Below are 17,866 nucleotides of genomic sequence, written 5' to 3'. Positions count from 1 at the left end.
GGGGGGGGCTTGAAACTGCCCTATAGAAACAACTAGGGGGGTAATTGGACAGGGGAGCCCTTGAAACTGCCCCATGGGGATAACTGGGGAGACAACTGGATATGGGGGGGGCTTGAAACTCCTTCATATGGATAATTGGGGGTACAACTGGAGCTGGGGGAGCCTTAAAACTACCCCATAGCAGCAACGGGCTGCATAACTAGGTGTCGGGGGGAGGCCTTGAAACCGCCCCTCACCTCCCATAACAGTGGGGAGAGAAATAGACTGTGGGGCGCCTCGAAACCACCCCCCAGGACCCCAAGATTGGGAATAGGATGTGGGGAGCCTCAAAACCGCCCCCGAGACCCACAGCGGCAATCTGGGGGGGGGGGCACGGGGGAGCCTTGAAACTATCCCCGCTCTAAAGCAATGAAAGGGAAATAAGGTATGGGGAGCCTGAAAAACCGCTCCCTTGGGACCCACGGAGACTATGGGGAGCCTTGAAACCACCCTCTGGGATCCCCCCCCCAGGCAATTGGGGGTAGTAAAGGGGAGCCTCGAAACTGCACCTCAAGACCCCCACGGGTAGTTACAAGGGAAAACGGGCCGGGGGGGGGCCTCGAAACCGTCATTTGCCACCACCCAACCTCAAACCCACCCTCCCCCAACAGCCTCGCTGATTCGAGAGGCAAAAACGGGCTGGGGGAGGGCCTCGAAACCGCCCCCCCAGGGACTCCCGGCCGGGGGGAAAGGGGACGGGTGGGGGGGGAGGCCTGGAAACCGCCGCGTCTGCGCCCCTTACCTCCTGCGGGGGGGCGCGGGGGTCCTGGGCCCCCCGCTTGGAGCCAGGCCCCAAGGGGGCCCCCAGGCGCTCAGGCCCCCCCCGGCGCAGCACCAGCGCCGCCAGTTGGGCCAGGGCCACCGTCACTGGGTGCCTGTGGCGGGCGAGGCGGGGGGGAGGCTCGAAACCGCCGCTACGGTGTGGGTGTGGTGGTGGTGGGGGCCTTGAAACTGCCACTATGGTGGTGGGGGCTCAAAACCGCTGCCGTGGTAGGGTGGGGGCTCGAAACCCCCATCATGCAGGGCAGGGTGTCTTGAAACCGCTGCTATGGTGGTGGGGGGGTCTCGAAACCGCCGGCATGGTGCGGGGGGTGGGGTGGGGGCCTTGAAACTGCTGGTGTGGGGGGGGGGAGCCTTGAAACCACCACTGTGGTGGTGGGGGTGTTTGAAATCACTTCCACGGTGGTGGTGGGAGAACTTGAAACCACCGCTGTGGTAGTGGTGGTGGTGGGGCTTGAAACTGCCACCATGAGGGTGGGGCCGGGAACTACTGGGGGGGGACTTGAAACCACCATCATGGTGGGGGGGCTCAAAACTGCCATGGGTGGGGCTGGATCTTGAAACCACCACCATTGCGGGGGGCCTCAAAACCGCCACCATGGGGCGTGTGTGGGGGGGGGAGAGCACTTGAAACCGCTGCCATGCCACCATGGTGGGGGGAGGCTTGAAACCGCCGCCATGGGGGCGAGTAGGGCTCGAAACCACCGCCAAGGGGGAGCTCAAAACCGCCGGAATCCGGAGGGACGTGAAACTGCCCCGTGATTGGGCAAGGGGGAGGGGGGGGGCTTGAAACCGCCGGGATTTGGTGGGGGGGGGATCCGAAACCACCGCGATTCGCACTCACTCCGTCTCCCGCTCCAGGGCCTCGGCCAGCAGCGCCGGGAGCCTGCGGGGGGGGGGGGAGAAGAAACCGCCGCGGCGTCGGCGTCAGCCCCGCCCCGGCGGCCATCTTGCCCCACCCCCCTCCTCCCCCCCACCCCCCCCCCGGGCACCCACCTCTGGCGCAGGGCGGGGTCCAGGCGCCGCCAGCGGCCCAAGATCCGGCGCCGGAGCAGCACCGCCGCCAGCTGCCGCACCTGCGGGGGGGTGGGGGGCCTTGAAACTGACACGGGAGGGGTCTTGAAACCGACGGGGGAGGTCTCGAAACTGCGGGGGGTCTCGAAACTGACGTTGGTGGGGGGGGTCTTGAAACCGACACGGTGTGCGCGCGTACGTGTCTTGAAACTGATGAGCGGGGGGTCTTGAAACCGACATGAGGGGTCTCGAAACCAACACAAGCAGGGGGTTTCCTTGAAACTGATGCGCGCACGGGGCGGTCTTGAAACCGATGCCAGGGGTCTTGAAACTGGCACGAGGGGGATCTTGAAACCGACGCGGGAAGGTCTTGAAACCGACACGGGGGGCGTCCTCAAAACCGACATGGGGGGTCTCGAAACCGACATGGCGAGGGGTCTCGAAACCAATGCACGTGGGTGAGGGGGTGTTCCTCGAAACTGACACGGGGGGGGTCTTGAAACCGATGCATGCAATGCTCCTAAAAACCAACGGCGGGGGGGGGCGGAGGACAGGAGGAAGCAGACGAGGAGGCTCTCGGGGGAGCTTGAAACCGCCACAGAACGTACGGGGCAGCCTCGAAACGCGCAAAAAGCTTCAAGGGCGCCTCGAAACCGGCGCTGGAGGTGCAAAGCAGGTCTTGAAACCGACACGGCGGCTTCGGGGAGCCTGGAAACGGGCAGGGGCCGTAGGGGAAGGGGGGGAGGAGGCCCCCCCCGAAGCCGCCGCAAAGCATCATGGGTCGCCGGAGGTCCCACCTGGGGCCGGGGGGAGGCGGCGAGGAGGAGGCTGAGGCGGGTCGGGGTCGCGGGGTCGGCGAAGGCCTCGCGGAGGCGGGCGGTGGCCTGCGGGGGCGGGGTCAGCGGGCGGGAGGGGCCCGGACGCCTGGGCCCCTCCCCAGGACGCCTGGGCCCCTCCCCGGACGCCTGGGCCCCTCCTCCCCGGACGCCTGGGCCCCTCCACAGGACGCCTGGGCCCCTCTCCCCGGACGCCTCGGCCCCTCCCCGGATGCCTGGGCCCCTTCACCGGACACCTGGGCCCCTCTCCCCAGACGCCTGGGCCCCTTCACCGGACACCTGGGCCCCTCCTCCCGGACACCTGGGCCCCTCCCTGGACACCTGGGCCCCTCTTCCGGACGCCTGGGCCCCTCTCCCCGGACGCCTGGGCCCCTCCCTGGACGCCTGGGCCCCTCTCCCCGGACGCCTGGGCCCCTGCTCCCGGACACCTGGGCCCCTCTCCCCGGACGCCTGGGCCCCTCCCGGACGCCTGGGCCCTCCTCCCCGGACGCCTGGGCCCCTCCCCGGACGCCTGGGCCCCTGCTCCCCGGACGCCTGGGCCCCTCTCCCCGGACGCCTGGGCCCCTCCCCGGACGCCTGGGCCCCTGCTCCCCGGACGCCTGGGCCCCTCTCCCTGGACGCCTGGGCCCCTGCTCCCCGGACGCCTGGGCCCCTCCCCGGACGCCTGGGCCCCTGCTCCCCGGACGCCTGGGCCCCTGCTCCCCGGACGCCTGGGCCCCTCTCCCCGGACGCCTGGGCCCCTCCCCGGACGCCTGGGCCCCTCTCCTGGACGCCTGGGCCCTCCTCCCCGGACGCCTGGGCCCCTTCCCCGGACGCCTGGGCCCCTCCCCGGACGCCTGGGCCCCTCTCCCGGACGCCTGGGCCACTCCCGGACGCCTGGCCCCTCTCCCGGACGCCTGGGCCCCTTCCTCGGACGCCTGGGCCCCTCCCCGGACGCCTGGGCCCCTCTCCCGGACGCCTGGGCCCCTCCCGGACGCCTGGGCCCCTTCCCGGACGCCTGGGCCCTCACCCGGCGGATGCGGCCGCTCTCCGGCTCCAGCAGTTCCCCCAGCAGCTGCTCCAGCTCGGGCGCCGCCATGACGGGAAGGGGGCGGGGCCGGGGGGGCCCGCGGTGCAGCCGAGTCGTCACTTCCGGCCGCCGGAGCGGCCACTTTCGGCCCTTCCGGCCGCCGCGGAGGACTCGCGCCTCGCTCGCCTGCGGGGCGCGGCGGGGCGGGGCCTCCCGGGTGGGGGGAGGGGCCCGGACGCCTGGGCCCCTCCCCGGACGCCTGGGCCCCTCTCTGCTCACCCAGAAACGGTTTTTTCCCCCCTTTTTGTTTTTTGTTTTTTTGGTTTTTATTACCGAACGCTGCCCGTGGAGCGACCAATCAGAGCGCCCCCCAAGCCCCGCCCCCCTCACGGCCCCACAGCGGGTTGGCTGTGGGGGGGGTAACCATAGAGACGCGTCTAGAGGCTCCAGAGCGGCCTCCGGCGAGGCGAGGCCGTCCAGAGAGGCCCGGCTGCCGGCGAGGACCATAGAGACTCACCTTGAGGGTCCAGAGTGGCCTCTGTTGGCGATGGGGGCGGGGCGGGAGCATACAGAGACCATAGAGACCTCCCTAGGCAGCCTAGAGAGACCACCATGGCCTTGGAGGACCATAGAGACCCTCTGGGGGGGACCACAGAGACCCCCATAGGCAGCCTAGAGAGACCCTCCATGGCCTGGGGGGACCATAGAGAACCCCATAGGCAGCCTAGAGAGACCCTCCATGGCCTGGAGGGACCATAGAGGCCCCCATAGGCAGCCTAGAGAGACCCTCCATGGCCTGGAGGGACCATAGAGAACCCCATAGGCAGCCTAGAGAGACCCTCCATGGCCTGGAGGGACCATAGAGAGCCCCTAGGATGCCGCCAACCCGCCACCACCCCGGAGGCGGCCATCTTGGGCGGCCCTGCAGGCATTGCCCCTTTAAGAGCCCCCCCCCACGTGCGCTGTGGGCCCTCCCAGCCGCTCTTCAAACGGCGACGCCGAGCGCCGCATCCGCGTGGGGGCTTAAAAGGGCGACGCCACAATGGGCCCCGCCCTCCTCTTAAAAGGGCTATGAGTGAACGCCTTCCCCCCCCCTTCCGAAGCTCTTCAAAGGGCTAGCCCATGAGACTGTGGGCCCCACCGGTATCATTAAAACGGCAATGCCACTCAACCCCCTCCCCCCTCCATCCCATCGGCTTGGCCAGCGAGGCGAACCTCCCCCTCCCCCAACCCGCCAAAAGGGGGCGGGGCTACAGAGTGGGCGGGGCCACCTACACCACCAGGCTGGGAGGCGGGTGGCTTAAAGGGGCAACGCCGCGGCGGCAGGCGGGGCCCGCGGGCTTCAAGAGCGGTCACCGAGGAGCTTTATTAACGTGCTGGGGGGGGGGGGACACGACATGGCGGACTCCGTTGGGGGCGGGGCGGGCAAAGGGGGCGGGGCCGGCCCCGAGCCCCGCCCCTCACCGGGAGGCCCCGCCCCCCCGGAGGGCGAGGACGAGGTGGAGGACGGAGCCGCCCTGGATCTTGTAGTCGGCCGCCGTCTTCTCGTCGTTCCTTGTGCCCCGGGGGGGGGGGGGCGGGGAGGGTCAAAGGTCACCAGGACGCCTGGACCCCTTCCCTCCTCCCCCCCCCCCATCCGCGGGCTGTCCCTGGCTCCACCCCCGCCCGCCCAAGCCCCGCCCTCTAACCGCCAAGCCCCACCCCCCTCCTCCCTGCAGCTCCCTGGGAGCTGTAAGCCCCTCCCCTCCTGCTGTAGCCCCGCCCACTCCAGCCCCCGAAGCCCCGCCCCCTCTAGCTCCCCAGGAGCCATAAGCCCCTCCCCTCCTGCCGTAGCCCCGCCCACTCCCCACCCCCTGCCCTTAAGCCCCGCCCCCTCCTAAGCCCCACCCCCATCTCTTCCCCTCCCAGTGCCCCATCTGCCTGCCAGTTCCCCCCTTTGGGCCCCGCCCCCTCCGGCTCCAGGCCCCGCCCCCCACCTCAGGCCCCGCCCCCCAGGCTCCAGGCCCCGCCCCTCTTCCCAGGCCACGCCCCCCGCTCACATCTGCTTGCCGCTGTAGATGAGGCGCTGCTGCTGGGGGGGGGGGGATGCCCTCCTCCTCCTCCAGGCCCCGCCCCCTCCGGCTCCAGGCCCCGCCCCCCACCTCAGGCCCCGCCCCCCGGCCCCAGGCCCCGCCCCCCGCTCACATCTGCTTGCCGCTGTAGATGAGGCGCTGCTGCTGGGGGGGGATGCCCTCCTTCTCCTCCACCCGCTCCTTGATGCGCTCCACCTGCCCCGCGGCATCGTGGGACGCTGGAGGGGCGGGCGGGGCCGGGGCGTGGCCCCTCCCCTCACCCCGCCCCCCCCCTCCCCGCAAAGCATCATGGGAACGGGGAGAAGCCGCGCCAGATGGGAAACCCCCCCCCCCCTTCCCCAAGAGGCATCGTGGGAGGGCGGCCCCAGGGCATGCTGGGAAGGGTCGTTCCGCGTGCCCCCCCCTCCCCAAAATCTCACCGCCCCGGGGCATGCTGGGAAGGGGGCGGGGCAGAGTGCGGGGGGGGGGGGCGGGGCCCGACCTTGTCCGTGGGCTCGATGTCGATCTCGATCTCCTTCCCGGTCAGCGTCTGCCCGGAGCGGGGGGGGGGGGGGGGGGGCGGGAAGGGGGCGGAGCCTCTCAGAGCCCCGCCCCCACTCTCCCCTCCCACCATGCCCCGGGGCGCCCCAGTGCCCCACCCAACTCCCACAATGCCCCGGGACCCCCCCAGACCCCCCCCAATCCCACAATGCCCCGGGACCCCCCCAGACCCCCCCACTCCCACAATGCCCCGGGACCCCCCAGGCCCCCCCGACTCCCACAATGCCCCGGGACCCCCCCCACTCCCACAATGCCCCGGGACCCCCGCAGCCCCCCCCACTCCCACAATGCCCCGGGACCCCCCCAGGCCCCCCCGACTCCCACAATGCCCCGGGACCCCCCCAGACCCCCCCACTCCCACAATGCCCCGGGACCCCCCAGACCCCCCCCAATCCCACAATGCCCCGGGACCCCCCAGGCCCCCCCCACTCCCACAATGCCCCGGGACCCCCCAGACCCCCCCCAATCCCACAATGCCCCGGGACCCCCGCAGCCCCCCCGAACTCCCACAATGCCCCGGGACCCCCCAGGCCCCCCCCCACTCCCACAATGCCCCGGGACCCCCCAGACCCCCCCCAATCCCACAATGCCCCGGGACCCCCCAGGCCCCCCCCACTCCCACAATGCCCCGGGACCCCCCAGACCCCCCCCACTCCCACAATGCCCCGGGACCCCCCAGACCCCCCCCAATCCCACAATGCCCCGGGACCCCCCAGGCCCCCCCCACTCCCACAATGCCCCGGGACCCCCCAGACCCCCCCCAATCCCACAATGCCCCGGGACCCCCCCAGACCCCCCCCAATCCCACAATGCCCCGGGACCCCCCAGGCCCCCCCCCCACTCCCACAATGCCCCGGGACCCCCGCAGCCCCCCCCCCACTCCCACAATGCCCCGGGACCCCCCCCACTCCCACAATGCCCCGCGCCGCCGCCTTCACCTTCACTTTGATCAGCATCGTGGCCGCGCCGGCTCCGCCTCACCTCTGACCTCGGAAGCGAACTGCCTGCCCCGCCCCCCCCTCCCCGCCTTGTCGTCACTTCCGCCTTCCCCCCCCCCACCCCCGGACTCCATTTCCCAGCGCCGCCGCGCTCCGGCCGCCCACAAAATGGCGGCGCCGCGGGGGCTGCCGGGAGCTGTAGTTCCCTCCCCCCCCTCCCCTCCCCGCCGCCGCCGGCCTCCGCTTCCGCCATTGGGCGGCGCGGCCGTCGCTCAGCGGCGGCGCGGCCAATCAGCGGCGCCGCCCCGCCCCCCTCCTTGTTCTCCGGACTGTACCAAGGCAGAACGCGGTGGGGGGGGGGGGAGGGAGGCGCCTTTTATTGCTGGGGGGGGGATAAATCCCATCATGCCCCGCGTTTTGTCACGTGGTGCGCCCCCCCCATCCCTCCCCACGCTCCCATTGGCCCCCTCCCGTGCCCTCCTTCAACCCCATTGGCCCGTTACGCCCCCGCCCTCTCTCTCCCCCCCCCCCCCCCGCGCCTGGACGCATGGTTCAGCCCCCTCCCCCCCCCCCCGCGTTGAGGGCGAACGGGGAGGGGCGGGGCGGACCAATGAGGCGCCGCGGTGCCCGCGCACGGGCCAATGGGAAGGCGGGGGGGGCGGGGCGGCGCAGAATGTGGCAGGCGGGGCGGCGCTCCATGGCTCTTTATTTGGCAGCGGGGGGCGGCGCCCCGGGGGAGGGGCCCGGACGCCTGGGCCCATCTGCAAGGGAGGGGGGGGGCAATTAGCAAGGGGGGGGGTTAATTAAGCATCGGGGGGGGTTGATTGGGGGGGGAGGGGCACTCACCGGGCGGGGGCAGGGCGCGGCGGGGGAGGGGCAGGGCCTTGGCCTAATTGGGGGGGGGAAGGGGGCAATTAATTACCCCCCCTGAGGGGCTTAATTACCCCCTGAGCCGTTAATTATCCAAATTGCCCCCCGAACCCCCCAAATTGCCCCCCCAAAACCCCCCAATTGCCCATAAAACCCCCCAATTGCCCCCAAACCCCCAATTGCCCCCAACCCCCCAAATTGCCCCCCCAAAACCCCCCAATTGCCCATAAAACCCCCCAATTGCCCCCAAACCCCCCAATTGCCCCCAACCCCCCAAATTGCCCCCAAAATCCCCAAATTGCTGCCCCCAAACCCCCCAAATTGTCCCATAATACCCCCAAATTGCCCCCCCAAACCCCAAATTGCCCATAAAACCCCCAAATTGCCCCCCCCAAACCCCAAATTGCCCATAAAACCCCTCTGTTGCCCCCTAAAAAAACCCGATTTGCCCCTAAAAGCCCCGAATTGCCCCCAAATTGCCCCGTTTTTCCCCCAAACCCTAAATTGCCCCTAAAAGCCCCAAATTGGCCCTAAAAGCCCCCAAATTGGCCCTAAAAGCCCCCAAATTCCCCCCAAGACCCCAAATTGCTCCTAATATCCTCAAATTGCCCCATAACGGCCCCAAATTGCCCTTAAAAGCCCCAAATCGCCCCTAAAACCCTCAGATTACCCCTAAAAGCCCCAAATTGCCCTTAAAAGCCCCAGGTTCCCCCCAAGACCCCAAATTGCCCCTAAAAGCCCCAAATTGCCCCTAAAACCCTTAAATTGCCCCTAAAACCCCCAAATTGCCCCTAAAAGCCCCGAATCGGCCCCAAATCCACCCCCTTCCCCCCCCCCCCCAGCGAGCCCCGGGAGGGGCCGCGACCTTCCGGCGGCGCGACGCGTCGCCGATGACGTCACCGATGACATCACCGACGAAGTCTGGGGCGGGGGGGGGGGGGGAAGGAGCGAATGAGGGCGGGGCCCGGACGCCTGGGTCCCTCCCTCCCTCCCCACCCCCCGCCTGTCACTCACCCAGGGGCGGAGCCTGGAGGGGGCGGAGCCTCCGGAGCCCGGGGCGGGATGGGACCCTGCAAGGAGGGGAAGGGGGCGGAGTCACTTTAAAAGCGGGCGGGGTCAGCAAAGGGGGTGGGCGGAGCTTGGCGGGGAGGCGGAGCCACTTACCGGCGGGGCGGCTCCCGGCGGAGGGACCCAGGCGTCCGGGGAGGCGGCGGCGGGGCGGAGCTCAAGGGGCGGGGCAAAGGGCCTGGAAGGGGGGCGGGGCCATCAGGAGGCATGGGCGGGGCTTACAGGAGGGATAAGCCCCGCCCCCTCGCAACGAGTCTCCGCCCTCCCTCTGGCAGCAGAGCCCCGCCCCCCCCAGAGCGAAGCCCCGCCCCCCGAGAGCAAAGCCCCGCCCCCTAGAGCAAAAGACCCGCCCCCCAGAGCGAGGCCCCGCCCCCCCGAAGCGAGGCCCCGCCTACCGCAGTGGGCGTAGCCCATGTCGGCCAGGTAACGGCTCAGGATTGGCAGGTCCCGGGGGCGGGGCCCCGGCGGGGCGTGGCGCCGGACGGCCTCCTGCAGCTGTGAGGGGGGCGGAGCCAGGGTAGAAGGGGGCGGGGCCTCAGCCCAACCCCCCTCCCGTAGGCCCCGCCCACTTCCTGGACCCTCCCACCCCACCCCAATGGGGCTGTGCCCCGCCTCCCCTCCCCGACCCCCCCGTAAACCACACCCCCTAGAGCCACGCCCCTCTCCCAGAGGCCCCGCCCCTCCCCGAGGCCCCGCCCCCCCTGCCACAAGCCCCTCCCTGCTCTACTACCCCCCCGGTTGCAGCCCTGGCCACACCCCCTTTGCAGCCCAGGCCCCGCCCCCTTCTCCCTCCCCAGGCCCCGCCCACCGCTAAGGCCCCACCCCTCAGTACAAGCCCCTCCCCCTTTGCAGAGGCCCCGCCCCTCCCCGATGCCCAGGGCCCCCCCCGCCTTCCTCCAGCTAGCCCCTCCCCCAAGCCCAGTCCCCACCCCCTCCTCGGCCAGGCCACGCCCCCTCCCCATAGCCACGCCCCTCCCCATGGCCACGCCCCCTCCCCTAAGCCACGCCCCCTCCTCCTATAAACCCCTCCCACCACCCCACCTCCCCGGCAGCCCACCTGCTCGCCCCCCCCCACACCTTCCCCGAAAGGGGGGGGCGGGGCCTGGCCTAAGAGGGGCGGGTCCGCGCAGGCCCCGCCCCCTCCCCGGGCCCGGCCCCGCCCACCTGGCGCAGGTCGGGGGGGGGCAGGGCGCCCTCCAGCCGCCGCAGGTACTCGAAGAGCAGGCGCTCGAGGGCCCGCAGGAAGGGCTCGCCGTACTCGCGGCCCGCCGCGCCCTGCGAGGCACTGGGAGGCACTGGGAGCCACTGGGAGGCCCTGGGGGCCCGCCCTGCGGCGGCCGGGCCTCACTGGGAGGGGCTGCGAGGCACTGGGAGGTGCTGGGAGGGGCTGGGAGGGGCTGGGAGGGGCTGGGAGGTCGGACTGGGGGAGTTGGGGCTCACTGGGAGGCGCTGGGAGGGACTGGGAGGCACTGGGAGGGGCTGGGGATCCGCCCCAGGGCAGCCGGGCCTCACTGGGAGGGGCTGGGAGGTCGGACTGGGGGAGTTGGGGCTCACTGGGAGGCGCTGGGAGGGACTGGGAGGCACTGGGAGGGGCTGGGGATCCGCCCCAGGGCAGCCGGGCCTCACTGGGAGGGGCTGGGAGGTCGGACTGGGGGAGTTGGGGCTCACTGGGAGGCGCTGGGAGGGACTGGGAGGCACTGGGAGGGGCTGGGGATCCGTCCCAGGGCAGCCGGGCCTCACTGGGAGGGGCTGGGAGGCACTGGGAGGCACTGGGAGGGGCTGGGAGGGGCTGGGAGGGGCTGGGGGCCCGCCCCGGGGCAGCCGGGCCTCACTGGGAGGGGCTGGGAGGGACTGGGCGGGGCTGGGAGGCACTGGGAGGGGCTAGGGGCCCGCCCCAGGGCAGCCGGGCCTCACTGGGAGGGGCTGGGAGGTCGGACTGGGGGAGTTGGGGCTCACTGGGAGGCGCTGGGAGGGACTGGGAGGCGCTGGGAGGGGCTGGGAGGGGCTGGGGACCAGCCCCGGGGCAGCCAGGCCTCACTGGGAGGGGCTGGGAGGGACTGGGAGGCACTGGGAGCCACTGGGAGGGGCTGGGGGTCCGCCCCAGGGCAGCCGGGCCTCACTGGGAGGGGCTGGGAGGTCGGACTGGGGGAGTTGGGGCTCACTGGGAGGTGCTGGGAGGGACTGGGAGGCACTGGGAGGGGCTGGGAGGGGATGGGAGCGGCTGAGAGGTCACATTGGGGGAGTTGGGGCTCACTGGGAGGCACTGGAAGGGGCTGGGAGGGGCTAGGGGCCAGCCCCAGGGCAGCCGGGCCTCACTGGGAGGGGCTGGGAGGGGCTGGGAGGGGCTGGGAGGTCGGACTGGGGGAGTTGGGGCTCACTGGGAGGTGCTGGGAGGGACTGGGAGGCACTGGGAGGGGCTGGGGATCTGTCCCGGGGCAGCCGGGCCTCACTGGGAGGGGCTGGGAGGGGCTGGGAGGTCGGACTGGGGGAGTTGGGGCTCACTGGGAGGGACTGGGAGGGGCTGGGAGGTCGGACTGGGGGAGTTGGGGCTCACTGGGAGGCGCTGGGAGGGACTGGGAGGGGCTGAGAGCTCAGACTAGGGGAGTTGGGGCTCACTGGGAGGCACTGGGGACCCCCCCTGGGGCAGACAGGCCACACTGGGAGGGGCTGGGAGAGGCTGGAAGGTCAGATTGGGGGAGTTGGGGCTCACTGGGAGGGGCTGGGAGGCACTGGGAGGTCAAATTGGGCTAATTGGGCCTCACTGGGAGGGGCTGGGAGGGACTGGGAGGCACTGGGAAGCACTGGGAGGGGCTGGGGGTCTCCCCGGGGGCAGTTGGGCCTCACTGGAAGGGACTGGGAAAGGCTAGGAGATCGGATTGGGGGAGTTGGGCCTCACAGGGAGGTGCTGGGAGGGACTGGGAGGGGCTGGGAGACACTGGGAGCAGCTGAGAGGTCAGATTGGGGGAATTGGGGCTCACTGGGAGGCACTGGGAGGGGCTGGGAGGTCAGACTGGGGGAGTTGGGCCTCACTGGGAGGGACCGAGAGTTGCTGGGAGGCGCTGGGGGTCCCCCCCCGGGGCAGCCAGGCCTCACTTGGAGGCACTGGGAGGGGCTGGGAGGGGCTGGGAGGTCAGACTGGGGGAGTTGGGACTCACTGGGAGGGACTGGGAGGCACTGGGGGAGGGCAGGGAGCCCCCACAGGGCAGACAGGCCTTATTGGGACATACTGGGAGCGGTTAGGGAGCCCCCACAGGCCAAACAGGGCTCACTGGGAGGCACTGAGAAGCACTGGGGGGGGCAGGGAGCCCCCACGGGGCAGACAGGCCTTACTGGGACATACTGGGAGGGGTTAGGGAACCCCCACAGGCCAAACAGGCCTCACTGGGAGGCACTGGGAAGCACTGGGGGTGGCAGGGAGCCCCCACGGGGCAGACAGGCCTTACTGGGACATACTGGGAGGGGTTAGGGAGCCCTCACGGGGCAAACAGGCCTCACTGGGAGGCACTGGGAGGCACTGGGAAGCCCTGGGAGACACTGGGAAGCGCCGGGAGGCCCTTGGTGTGTCCGGGCCCGGGCGGCCCCGCGCGGTGGCGTGTGCTGGCGTGTGCTGGCGTGTGCTGGCGTGTGCTGGCGTGTGCCGTACCTGCAGGTAGGCCGCCCGCCGGCCCCGGTCCCCCAGTAACGCCAGCACCAGTTCCCGGAAGCTCTCCTGCGCCTCCGCCACCATCGCCAGGTCCCGCGGGCTCTGGGGGAGAGGACGTGGGGCGGGCGGGGGGGAGAGGGGTCAGGGCACGCCTGGGCCCCTCGTGTGCCCCCCCCCCCACCGCCGCCATCTTCCTCCTTATTCTTGGTCACCCCAAGATGGCCGCCACCTCCCTCCACCTCCACCAGGCCCCCCAAGATGGCTGCCACCTCCCTCCAGCTCCACCAGGCCCCCCAAGATGGCCGCCACCTCCCTCCAGCTCCACCAGGCCCCCCAAGATGGCCGCCACCTCCCTCCAGCTCCACCAGGCCCCCCAAGATGGCCGCCACCTCCCTCCGCCTCCACCAGGCCCCCCAAGATGGCCGCCACCTCCCTCTGTCTCCACCAGGCCCCCCAAGATGGCCGCCACCTCCCTCCGCCTCCACCAGGCCCCCCAAGATGGCCGCCACCTCCCTCCAGCTCCACCAGGCCCCCCAAGATGGCCGCCACCTCCCTCCAGCTCCACCAGGCCCCCCAAGATGGCCGCCACCTCCCTCCGCCTCCACCAGGACCCCCAAGATGGCCGCCACCTCCCTCCAGCTCCACCAGGCCCCCCAAGATGGCCGCCACCTCCCTCCACCTCCACCAGGACCCCCAAGATGGCCGCCACCTCCCTCCGCCTCCACGGGGGCCCTCCCTCCAAGATGGCCGCCGCGCTTCCCAGCGTGCACTGGGCCTCCCCAGCATGGCCGCCGCCTCCCCGGCGCCTGCCCGCCCCATAGCGCCGCCCGCCCCATAGCGCCGCCCCCCAGCATGGCCGCCGCCTCCCCGGCGCCGCCCACCCCATAGGGCTGCCCACCCCATAGCGCCGCCCGCCCCCCAGCGCCACCCGCCCCCCAGCGCCGCCCCCCAGCATGGCCGCCGCCTCCCCATCCCACCCGCCCCAGCACCCGCCCCATAGCGCCGCCCGCCCCATAGCGCCGCCCACTCCCCAGCGCCGCCCGCCCCCCAGCGCCGCCCCCCAGCATGGCCGCCGCCTCCCCATCCCACCCGCCCCAGCACCCGCCCCATAGCGCCGCCCGCCCCATAGCACCGCCCGCCCCATAGTGCCCGCCCCATAGCGCCGCCCGCCCCATAGCGCCGCCCACTCCCCAGCGCCGCCCGCCCCCCAGCGCCGCCCCCCAGCATGGCCGCCGCCTCCCCGTCCCGCCCCCCCAGCACCCGCCCCATAGCGCCGCCCGCCCCATAGCGCCGCCCGCCCCATAGCGCCCGCCCCATAGCGCCGCCCGCCCCCTCGCTCACGGCGTGGCCGTGGCCCGCCCCCGGCGCCTCGCCCTCGGGGAAGAAGGAGTCGACGGCGTCCAGCACCTTCCCGTCGGGCTGCGCCTCCCGCAGCATCTGCATCACCACCTGCAAGGCATCGTGGGAACATGGCCGCCGCCGGGCCTCCCCTCCCCCCCCGCCTGCCCCACACACACGCACCTCTTCCCGGGGAAGTTGGGGGGGGGGGCGTGGGGACGGGGGGCGTTGCCCCAGCTGGGGTGGTAGGAAGCAATATGGCCGCCGGGGTGGCCCTGGGAACGTGGCCGCTCCACCCCCCGGCAACATGGCTGCCGCCAGAGAGAATCATGGGAACATGGCTGCCGCCATAGGGATCATGGCTGCCTCCCCTGGCCACATGGCCGCCGCCGGAGGGATCATGGCAACATGGCCGCCACCCTCGGGATCATGGCTGCCTCCCCTGGCAACATGGCCGCTACCGGAGAGAATCATGGGAACATGGCCGCCACCCTTGGGATCACGGCCGCCTCCTCTGGCAACATGGCCGCCGCCAGAGGGAATCATGGGAACATGGCTGACGCCATAGGGATCATGGCCGCCTCCCCTGGCAACATGGCCGCCACCAGAGGGAATCATGGGAACATGGCTGCCGCCATAGGGATCATGGCTGCCTCCCCTGGCAACATGGCCGCCACCAGAGGCAATCATGGGAACATGGCTGCCACCCTCGGGATCATGGCCGCCTCCCCTGGCAACATGGCCGCCACCAGAGGCAATCATGGGAACATGGCTGCCACCCTCGGGATCATGGCCGCCTCCCCTGGCAACATGGCCGCCGCCAGAGGCAATCATGGGAACATGGCTGCCACCCTCGGGATCATGGCCGCCTCCCCTGGCAACATGGCCGCCGCCAGAGGGAATCATGGGAACATGGCCGCCACCGTGGGGAACATTGCCAACATGGCTGCCGCTGGGGCAACATGGCCGCCCCCGCAGAGCACCATGGGAACATGGCCGCCCGCGAGCACGGCTGCCATTGTGGCGGCCCAGGTGCCTGCTGGGAAGGCGGCGGCCATGCTGGGGAGGCCGGCGGCCATCTTGGGCCGCCCAGTGCACGCTGGGACGCGTGGCGGCCATGTTGGGTGGCTCCCCAGGCCCGGAGCACTCTGGGAAGGGCGGCAGCCATCTTGGAGGTGGGGGCCCCCGTGGAGAAGGAGGGGGGCGGCGGCCATCTTGGATGCCCCGGGGGGTTAGGTGGGTAGGCAGTGGCCATCTTGGATACCCCAGGGGGGGAGGTGGGAAGGTGGCGGCCATCTTGGGCGGCCAAGGGGCAGAAGGAAGCGGGTGGCGGCCATCTTGGCAGGCCAAGACTGGAGAGGAAGATGACGGCGGCCATATTGGCTGCCCTAGGGGAGAAGCAAGGAGGTGGCGGCCATCTTGGCAGGCCAAGACTGGAGAGGAAGATGACGGCGGCCATATTGGCTGCCCTAGGGGAGAAGCAAGGAGGTGGCGGCCATCTTGGCAGGCCAAGACTGGAGAGGAAGGTGACGGCGGCCATATTGGCTGCCCAAGGGGCAGAAGGAAGGAGGCGGCGGCCATCTTGGCAGGCCAAGACTGGAGAGGAAGGTGACGGCGGCCATATTGGCTGCCCAAGGGGCAGAAGGAAGGAGGCGGCGGCCATCTTGGCAGGCCAAGACTGGAGAGGAAGACGACGGCGGCCATATTGGCTGCCCAAGGGGCAGAAGGAAGGAGGCGGCGGCCATCTTGGCAGGCCAAGACTGGAGAGGAAGATGACGGTGGCCATATTGGCTGCCCGAGGGGCAGAAGGAAGGAGGCGGCGGCCATCTTGGCAGGCCAAGACTGGAGAGGAAGATGACGGCGGCCATATTGGCTGCCCGAGGGGCAGAAGGAAGAAGGCGGCGGCCATCTTGGGAGGCCAAGACTGGAGAGGAAGATGACGGCGGCCATATTGGCTGCCCGAGGGGCAGAAGGAAGAAGGCGGCGGCCATCTTGGGAGGCCAAGACTGGAGAGGAAGATGACGGCGGCCATATTGGCTGCCCGAGGGGCAGAAGGAAGGAGGCGGCGGCCATCTTGGGAGGCGGGCGGCGGCGGCGAAAGGCAGCAGCGGCCATCTTGGGTGCCCCGAAGCACGAGAGGCGGGGAAGGCGGCGGCCATCTTGGGGAGGGGGGAGCCCGGTGCATGCTGGGAAGGGCTTGGGAGGGGAGGGGGGGGGCGCGAGGCGGGGGGGGGGGATACTCACGGCGGCCTGGAGGCCCAGGCGGAGGCGGGCGCCATGGCGGTAGCGCACGGCCCCCGGCGCCGCCCGCCCCACGGCGTCGAGGAGCCCCAGCACCCGGGGGAACTGGCCCAGGCTCCGCCCCCGCACCGCGTGCCACGCCCCCGCCAGCGCCAGCCGCAGCGCCACGGTGGGGCTGCCGTGGGGCGGAGGGTATGTTGGGGGGGGCTGGAGCGCCACTAGAGCACCCACTGTCCCTTAGCCCCGCCCCCAGTCCCTTAGCCCCGCCCCCAGCCCCACAGCCGTGCCCACAGCCCCATAGCCCCGCCCACTACGGCACCCACTGTCCTTTAGCCCCGCCCCCAGCCCCATAGCCCTGCCCCCCAGCCCCGCAGCCCTGCCTACAGCCCCATAGCCCCGCCCACTAGGGCACCCACTGTCCCTTAGCCCCGCCCCCAGTCCCTTAGCCCCGCCCACAGCCCCACAGCCGTGCCCACAGCCCCATAGCCCCGCCCACTACAGCACCCACTGTCCTTTAGCCCCACCCACAGCCCCATAGCCCCACCCACTAGGGCACCCACTGTCCCTTAGCCCCGCCCCCAGCCCCTTAGCCCCACCCACACACCCACAGCCCCGCCCACTAGACCCCCCCATGGTCCTTCAGGCCCCGCCCAAGTCTCCCAGCCCCACCTCCAGCCCCATAGCTCTGCTTGCAAACCCAGTAGCCCCGCCCCCCAGCCCCACGGCCCCGCCCACTAGAGCACCCGTCATCTCTTAGCCCCGCCCCAGTCCTTTAGCCCCGCCCCCAGCCCCTTAGCCCCGCCCCCAGCCCCATAGCAGCCCCACAACCCCACTCCCACCACCTTGGCCCCGCCCCATACCCTTAGGCTCCGCCCCCGGGGGCTTCAGCTAGGCCCTAAGCCCCGCCCCCAGCCCCGTAGCCCCGCCCCCACAGCCATAACCCCGCCCCCAGCCCCCAAGCCCCACCCCCACCCCGCTGCCGGGCCGCTAGCCCCGCCCCCCGCCCCTAAGCCCCGCCCCCAGCTCCCACCGCGGCTCCTCCCCCTCCCCTAGCCCCCCCCAAGCCGGAAGTGACGCCTCTTCCTCCCCCCCCCCGAACCCGGAAGTCCCGCCCACACGCGGCTCCTCTCCCCCCCCCCAAACCATCGCGGCGGCTTCCCTCGCCCCGTTCACCTGACGTCACTTCCGCCCATGGTGCCGGGAGGACGCGGTGTGTGTGGGGGGGGTGGGAGGTGACGTCACTTCCGGGCGGGCCCCGCGGCGGCGGCGGCGGCGGGAGGGCAGCGGCGGCTCCGCGCGCCGCCGTGCGCGCCGCGCCGGAAGTGACGTCAGCGCGCCGCCCCGCGCGCCTCCCCCCCCCCCGCCCCCCCTCTCCCCATTGGCTGCCGCCAGCGCGCCCGGCGCGGTGACGTCAGCGCTCCGGCCCCGCCCCCTCCCCCCCCCAGCGCGCAGCAGCGGCGGCGGCGGCGCCTCCCCCC

At 71.6% G+C, this 17,866-nt stretch overlaps 3 protein-coding genes across 7 annotated transcripts; all 3 read right to left on the bottom strand.

The window, feature by feature from the left end:
* Window positions 1-20: 20 nt before the first annotated feature.
* Window positions 21-4,564, bottom strand: LOC134153000 (uncharacterized). The gene is made up of 6 exons (XM_062598776.1): window positions 3,679-4,564; window positions 2,631-2,717; window positions 1,816-1,895; window positions 1,664-1,705; window positions 782-914; window positions 21-32 (listed from the first exon to the last, which is right to left on the bottom strand). Exons 1-6 carry the CDS (start codon window positions 4,183-4,185, stop codon window positions 21-23), a joined length of 861 nt encoding a protein of 286 aa, XP_062454760.1. The 5' UTR covers window positions 4,186-4,564.
* A 455-nt stretch (window positions 4,565-5,019) lies between these two features.
* On the bottom strand, window positions 5,020-7,327 carry NEDD8 (NEDD8 ubiquitin like modifier). Its single transcript, XM_062598805.1, has 4 exons — window positions 7,229-7,327; window positions 6,232-6,279; window positions 5,863-5,945; window positions 5,020-5,232 (listed from the first exon to the last, which is right to left on the bottom strand). Exons 1-4 carry the CDS (start codon window positions 7,244-7,246, stop codon window positions 5,139-5,141), a joined length of 243 nt encoding a protein of 80 aa, XP_062454789.1. The 5' UTR covers window positions 7,247-7,327; the 3' UTR covers window positions 5,020-5,138.
* A 374-nt stretch (window positions 7,328-7,701) lies between these two features.
* On the bottom strand, window positions 7,702-17,691 carry TINF2 (TERF1 interacting nuclear factor 2). 5 transcript variants are annotated; one of them, XM_062598802.1, is made up of 11 exons: window positions 17,562-17,691; window positions 16,392-16,563; window positions 14,151-14,258; window positions 12,810-12,911; window positions 10,331-10,441; window positions 9,562-9,661; window positions 9,263-9,344; window positions 9,113-9,168; window positions 8,964-9,019; window positions 8,075-8,117; window positions 7,918-7,989 (listed from the first exon to the last, which is right to left on the bottom strand). In XM_062598802.1, the coding sequence occupies exons 1-11, from the start codon at window positions 17,579-17,581 to the stop codon at window positions 7,934-7,936; spliced, it is 906 nt and encodes a 301-aa protein (XP_062454786.1). In that variant the 5' UTR covers window positions 17,582-17,691; the 3' UTR covers window positions 7,918-7,933. The 5 variants fall into 5 exon arrangements, with proteins under 5 accessions (XP_062454784.1, XP_062454785.1, XP_062454786.1 ...); XM_062598804.1 differs by lacking the exon at window positions 7,918-7,989 and having other exon boundaries at window positions 8,071-8,117; window positions 10,331-10,451; XM_062598800.1 differs by lacking the exons at window positions 8,075-8,117; window positions 8,964-9,019 and having other exon boundaries at window positions 7,702-7,989; window positions 10,331-10,451.
* Between the last annotated feature and the right edge of the window lie 175 nt (window positions 17,692-17,866).

Source organism: Rhea pennata, chromosome 37 (assembly GCF_028389875.1).
Source record: "Rhea pennata isolate bPtePen1 chromosome 37, bPtePen1.pri, whole genome shotgun sequence".
NCBI classification, from domain to species: domain Eukaryota; kingdom Metazoa; phylum Chordata; class Aves; order Rheiformes; family Rheidae; genus Rhea; species Rhea pennata.
Note: the sequence above shows the minus strand (reverse complement) of the source record. Positions and strands in the feature narration are given on the sequence as shown.

Bases quoted from the DNA above. Each gene is read 5' to 3' on its own strand.
- TINF2 (XM_062598800.1), bottom strand. From the start codon at position 17,581: ATGGGCGGAAGTGACGTCAG. The intron at 12,912-14,150 runs GTGAGCGAGGGG...CCTCTCCCCCAG, and splicing joins GGGCGGGCCACGGCCACGCC to AGCCCGCGGGACCTGGCGAT. The intron at 7,990-9,112 runs GTGAGTGACAGG...CCTCCCTTGCAG, and splicing joins CCTCCAGGCTCCGCCCCTGG to ATGGGCCCAGGCGTCCGGGC.
- NEDD8 (XM_062598805.1), bottom strand. The intron at 5,946-6,231 runs GTCGGGCCCCGC...GCCGCGGGGCAG, and splicing joins ACATCGAGCCCACGGACAAG to GTGGAGCGCATCAAGGAGCG. The intron at 5,233-5,862 runs GTGAGCGGGGGG...CCGGGGCACAAG, and splicing joins ATCTACAGCGGCAAGCAGAT to GAACGACGAGAAGACGGCGG.
- LOC134153000 (XM_062598776.1), bottom strand. From the start codon at position 4,185: ATGGTCCTCGCCGGCAGCCGGGCCTCTCTGGACGGCCTCGCCTCGCCG. The intron at 1,896-2,630 runs GTGGGACCTCCG...ACCCCCCCGCAG, and splicing joins CCGCCTCCCCCCGGCCCCAG to GTGCGGCAGCTGGCGGCGGT. The intron at 915-1,663 runs GTGAGTGCGAAT...CGCCCGCCACAG, and splicing joins GCCCTGGAGCGGGAGACGGA to GCACCCAGTGACGGTGGCCC.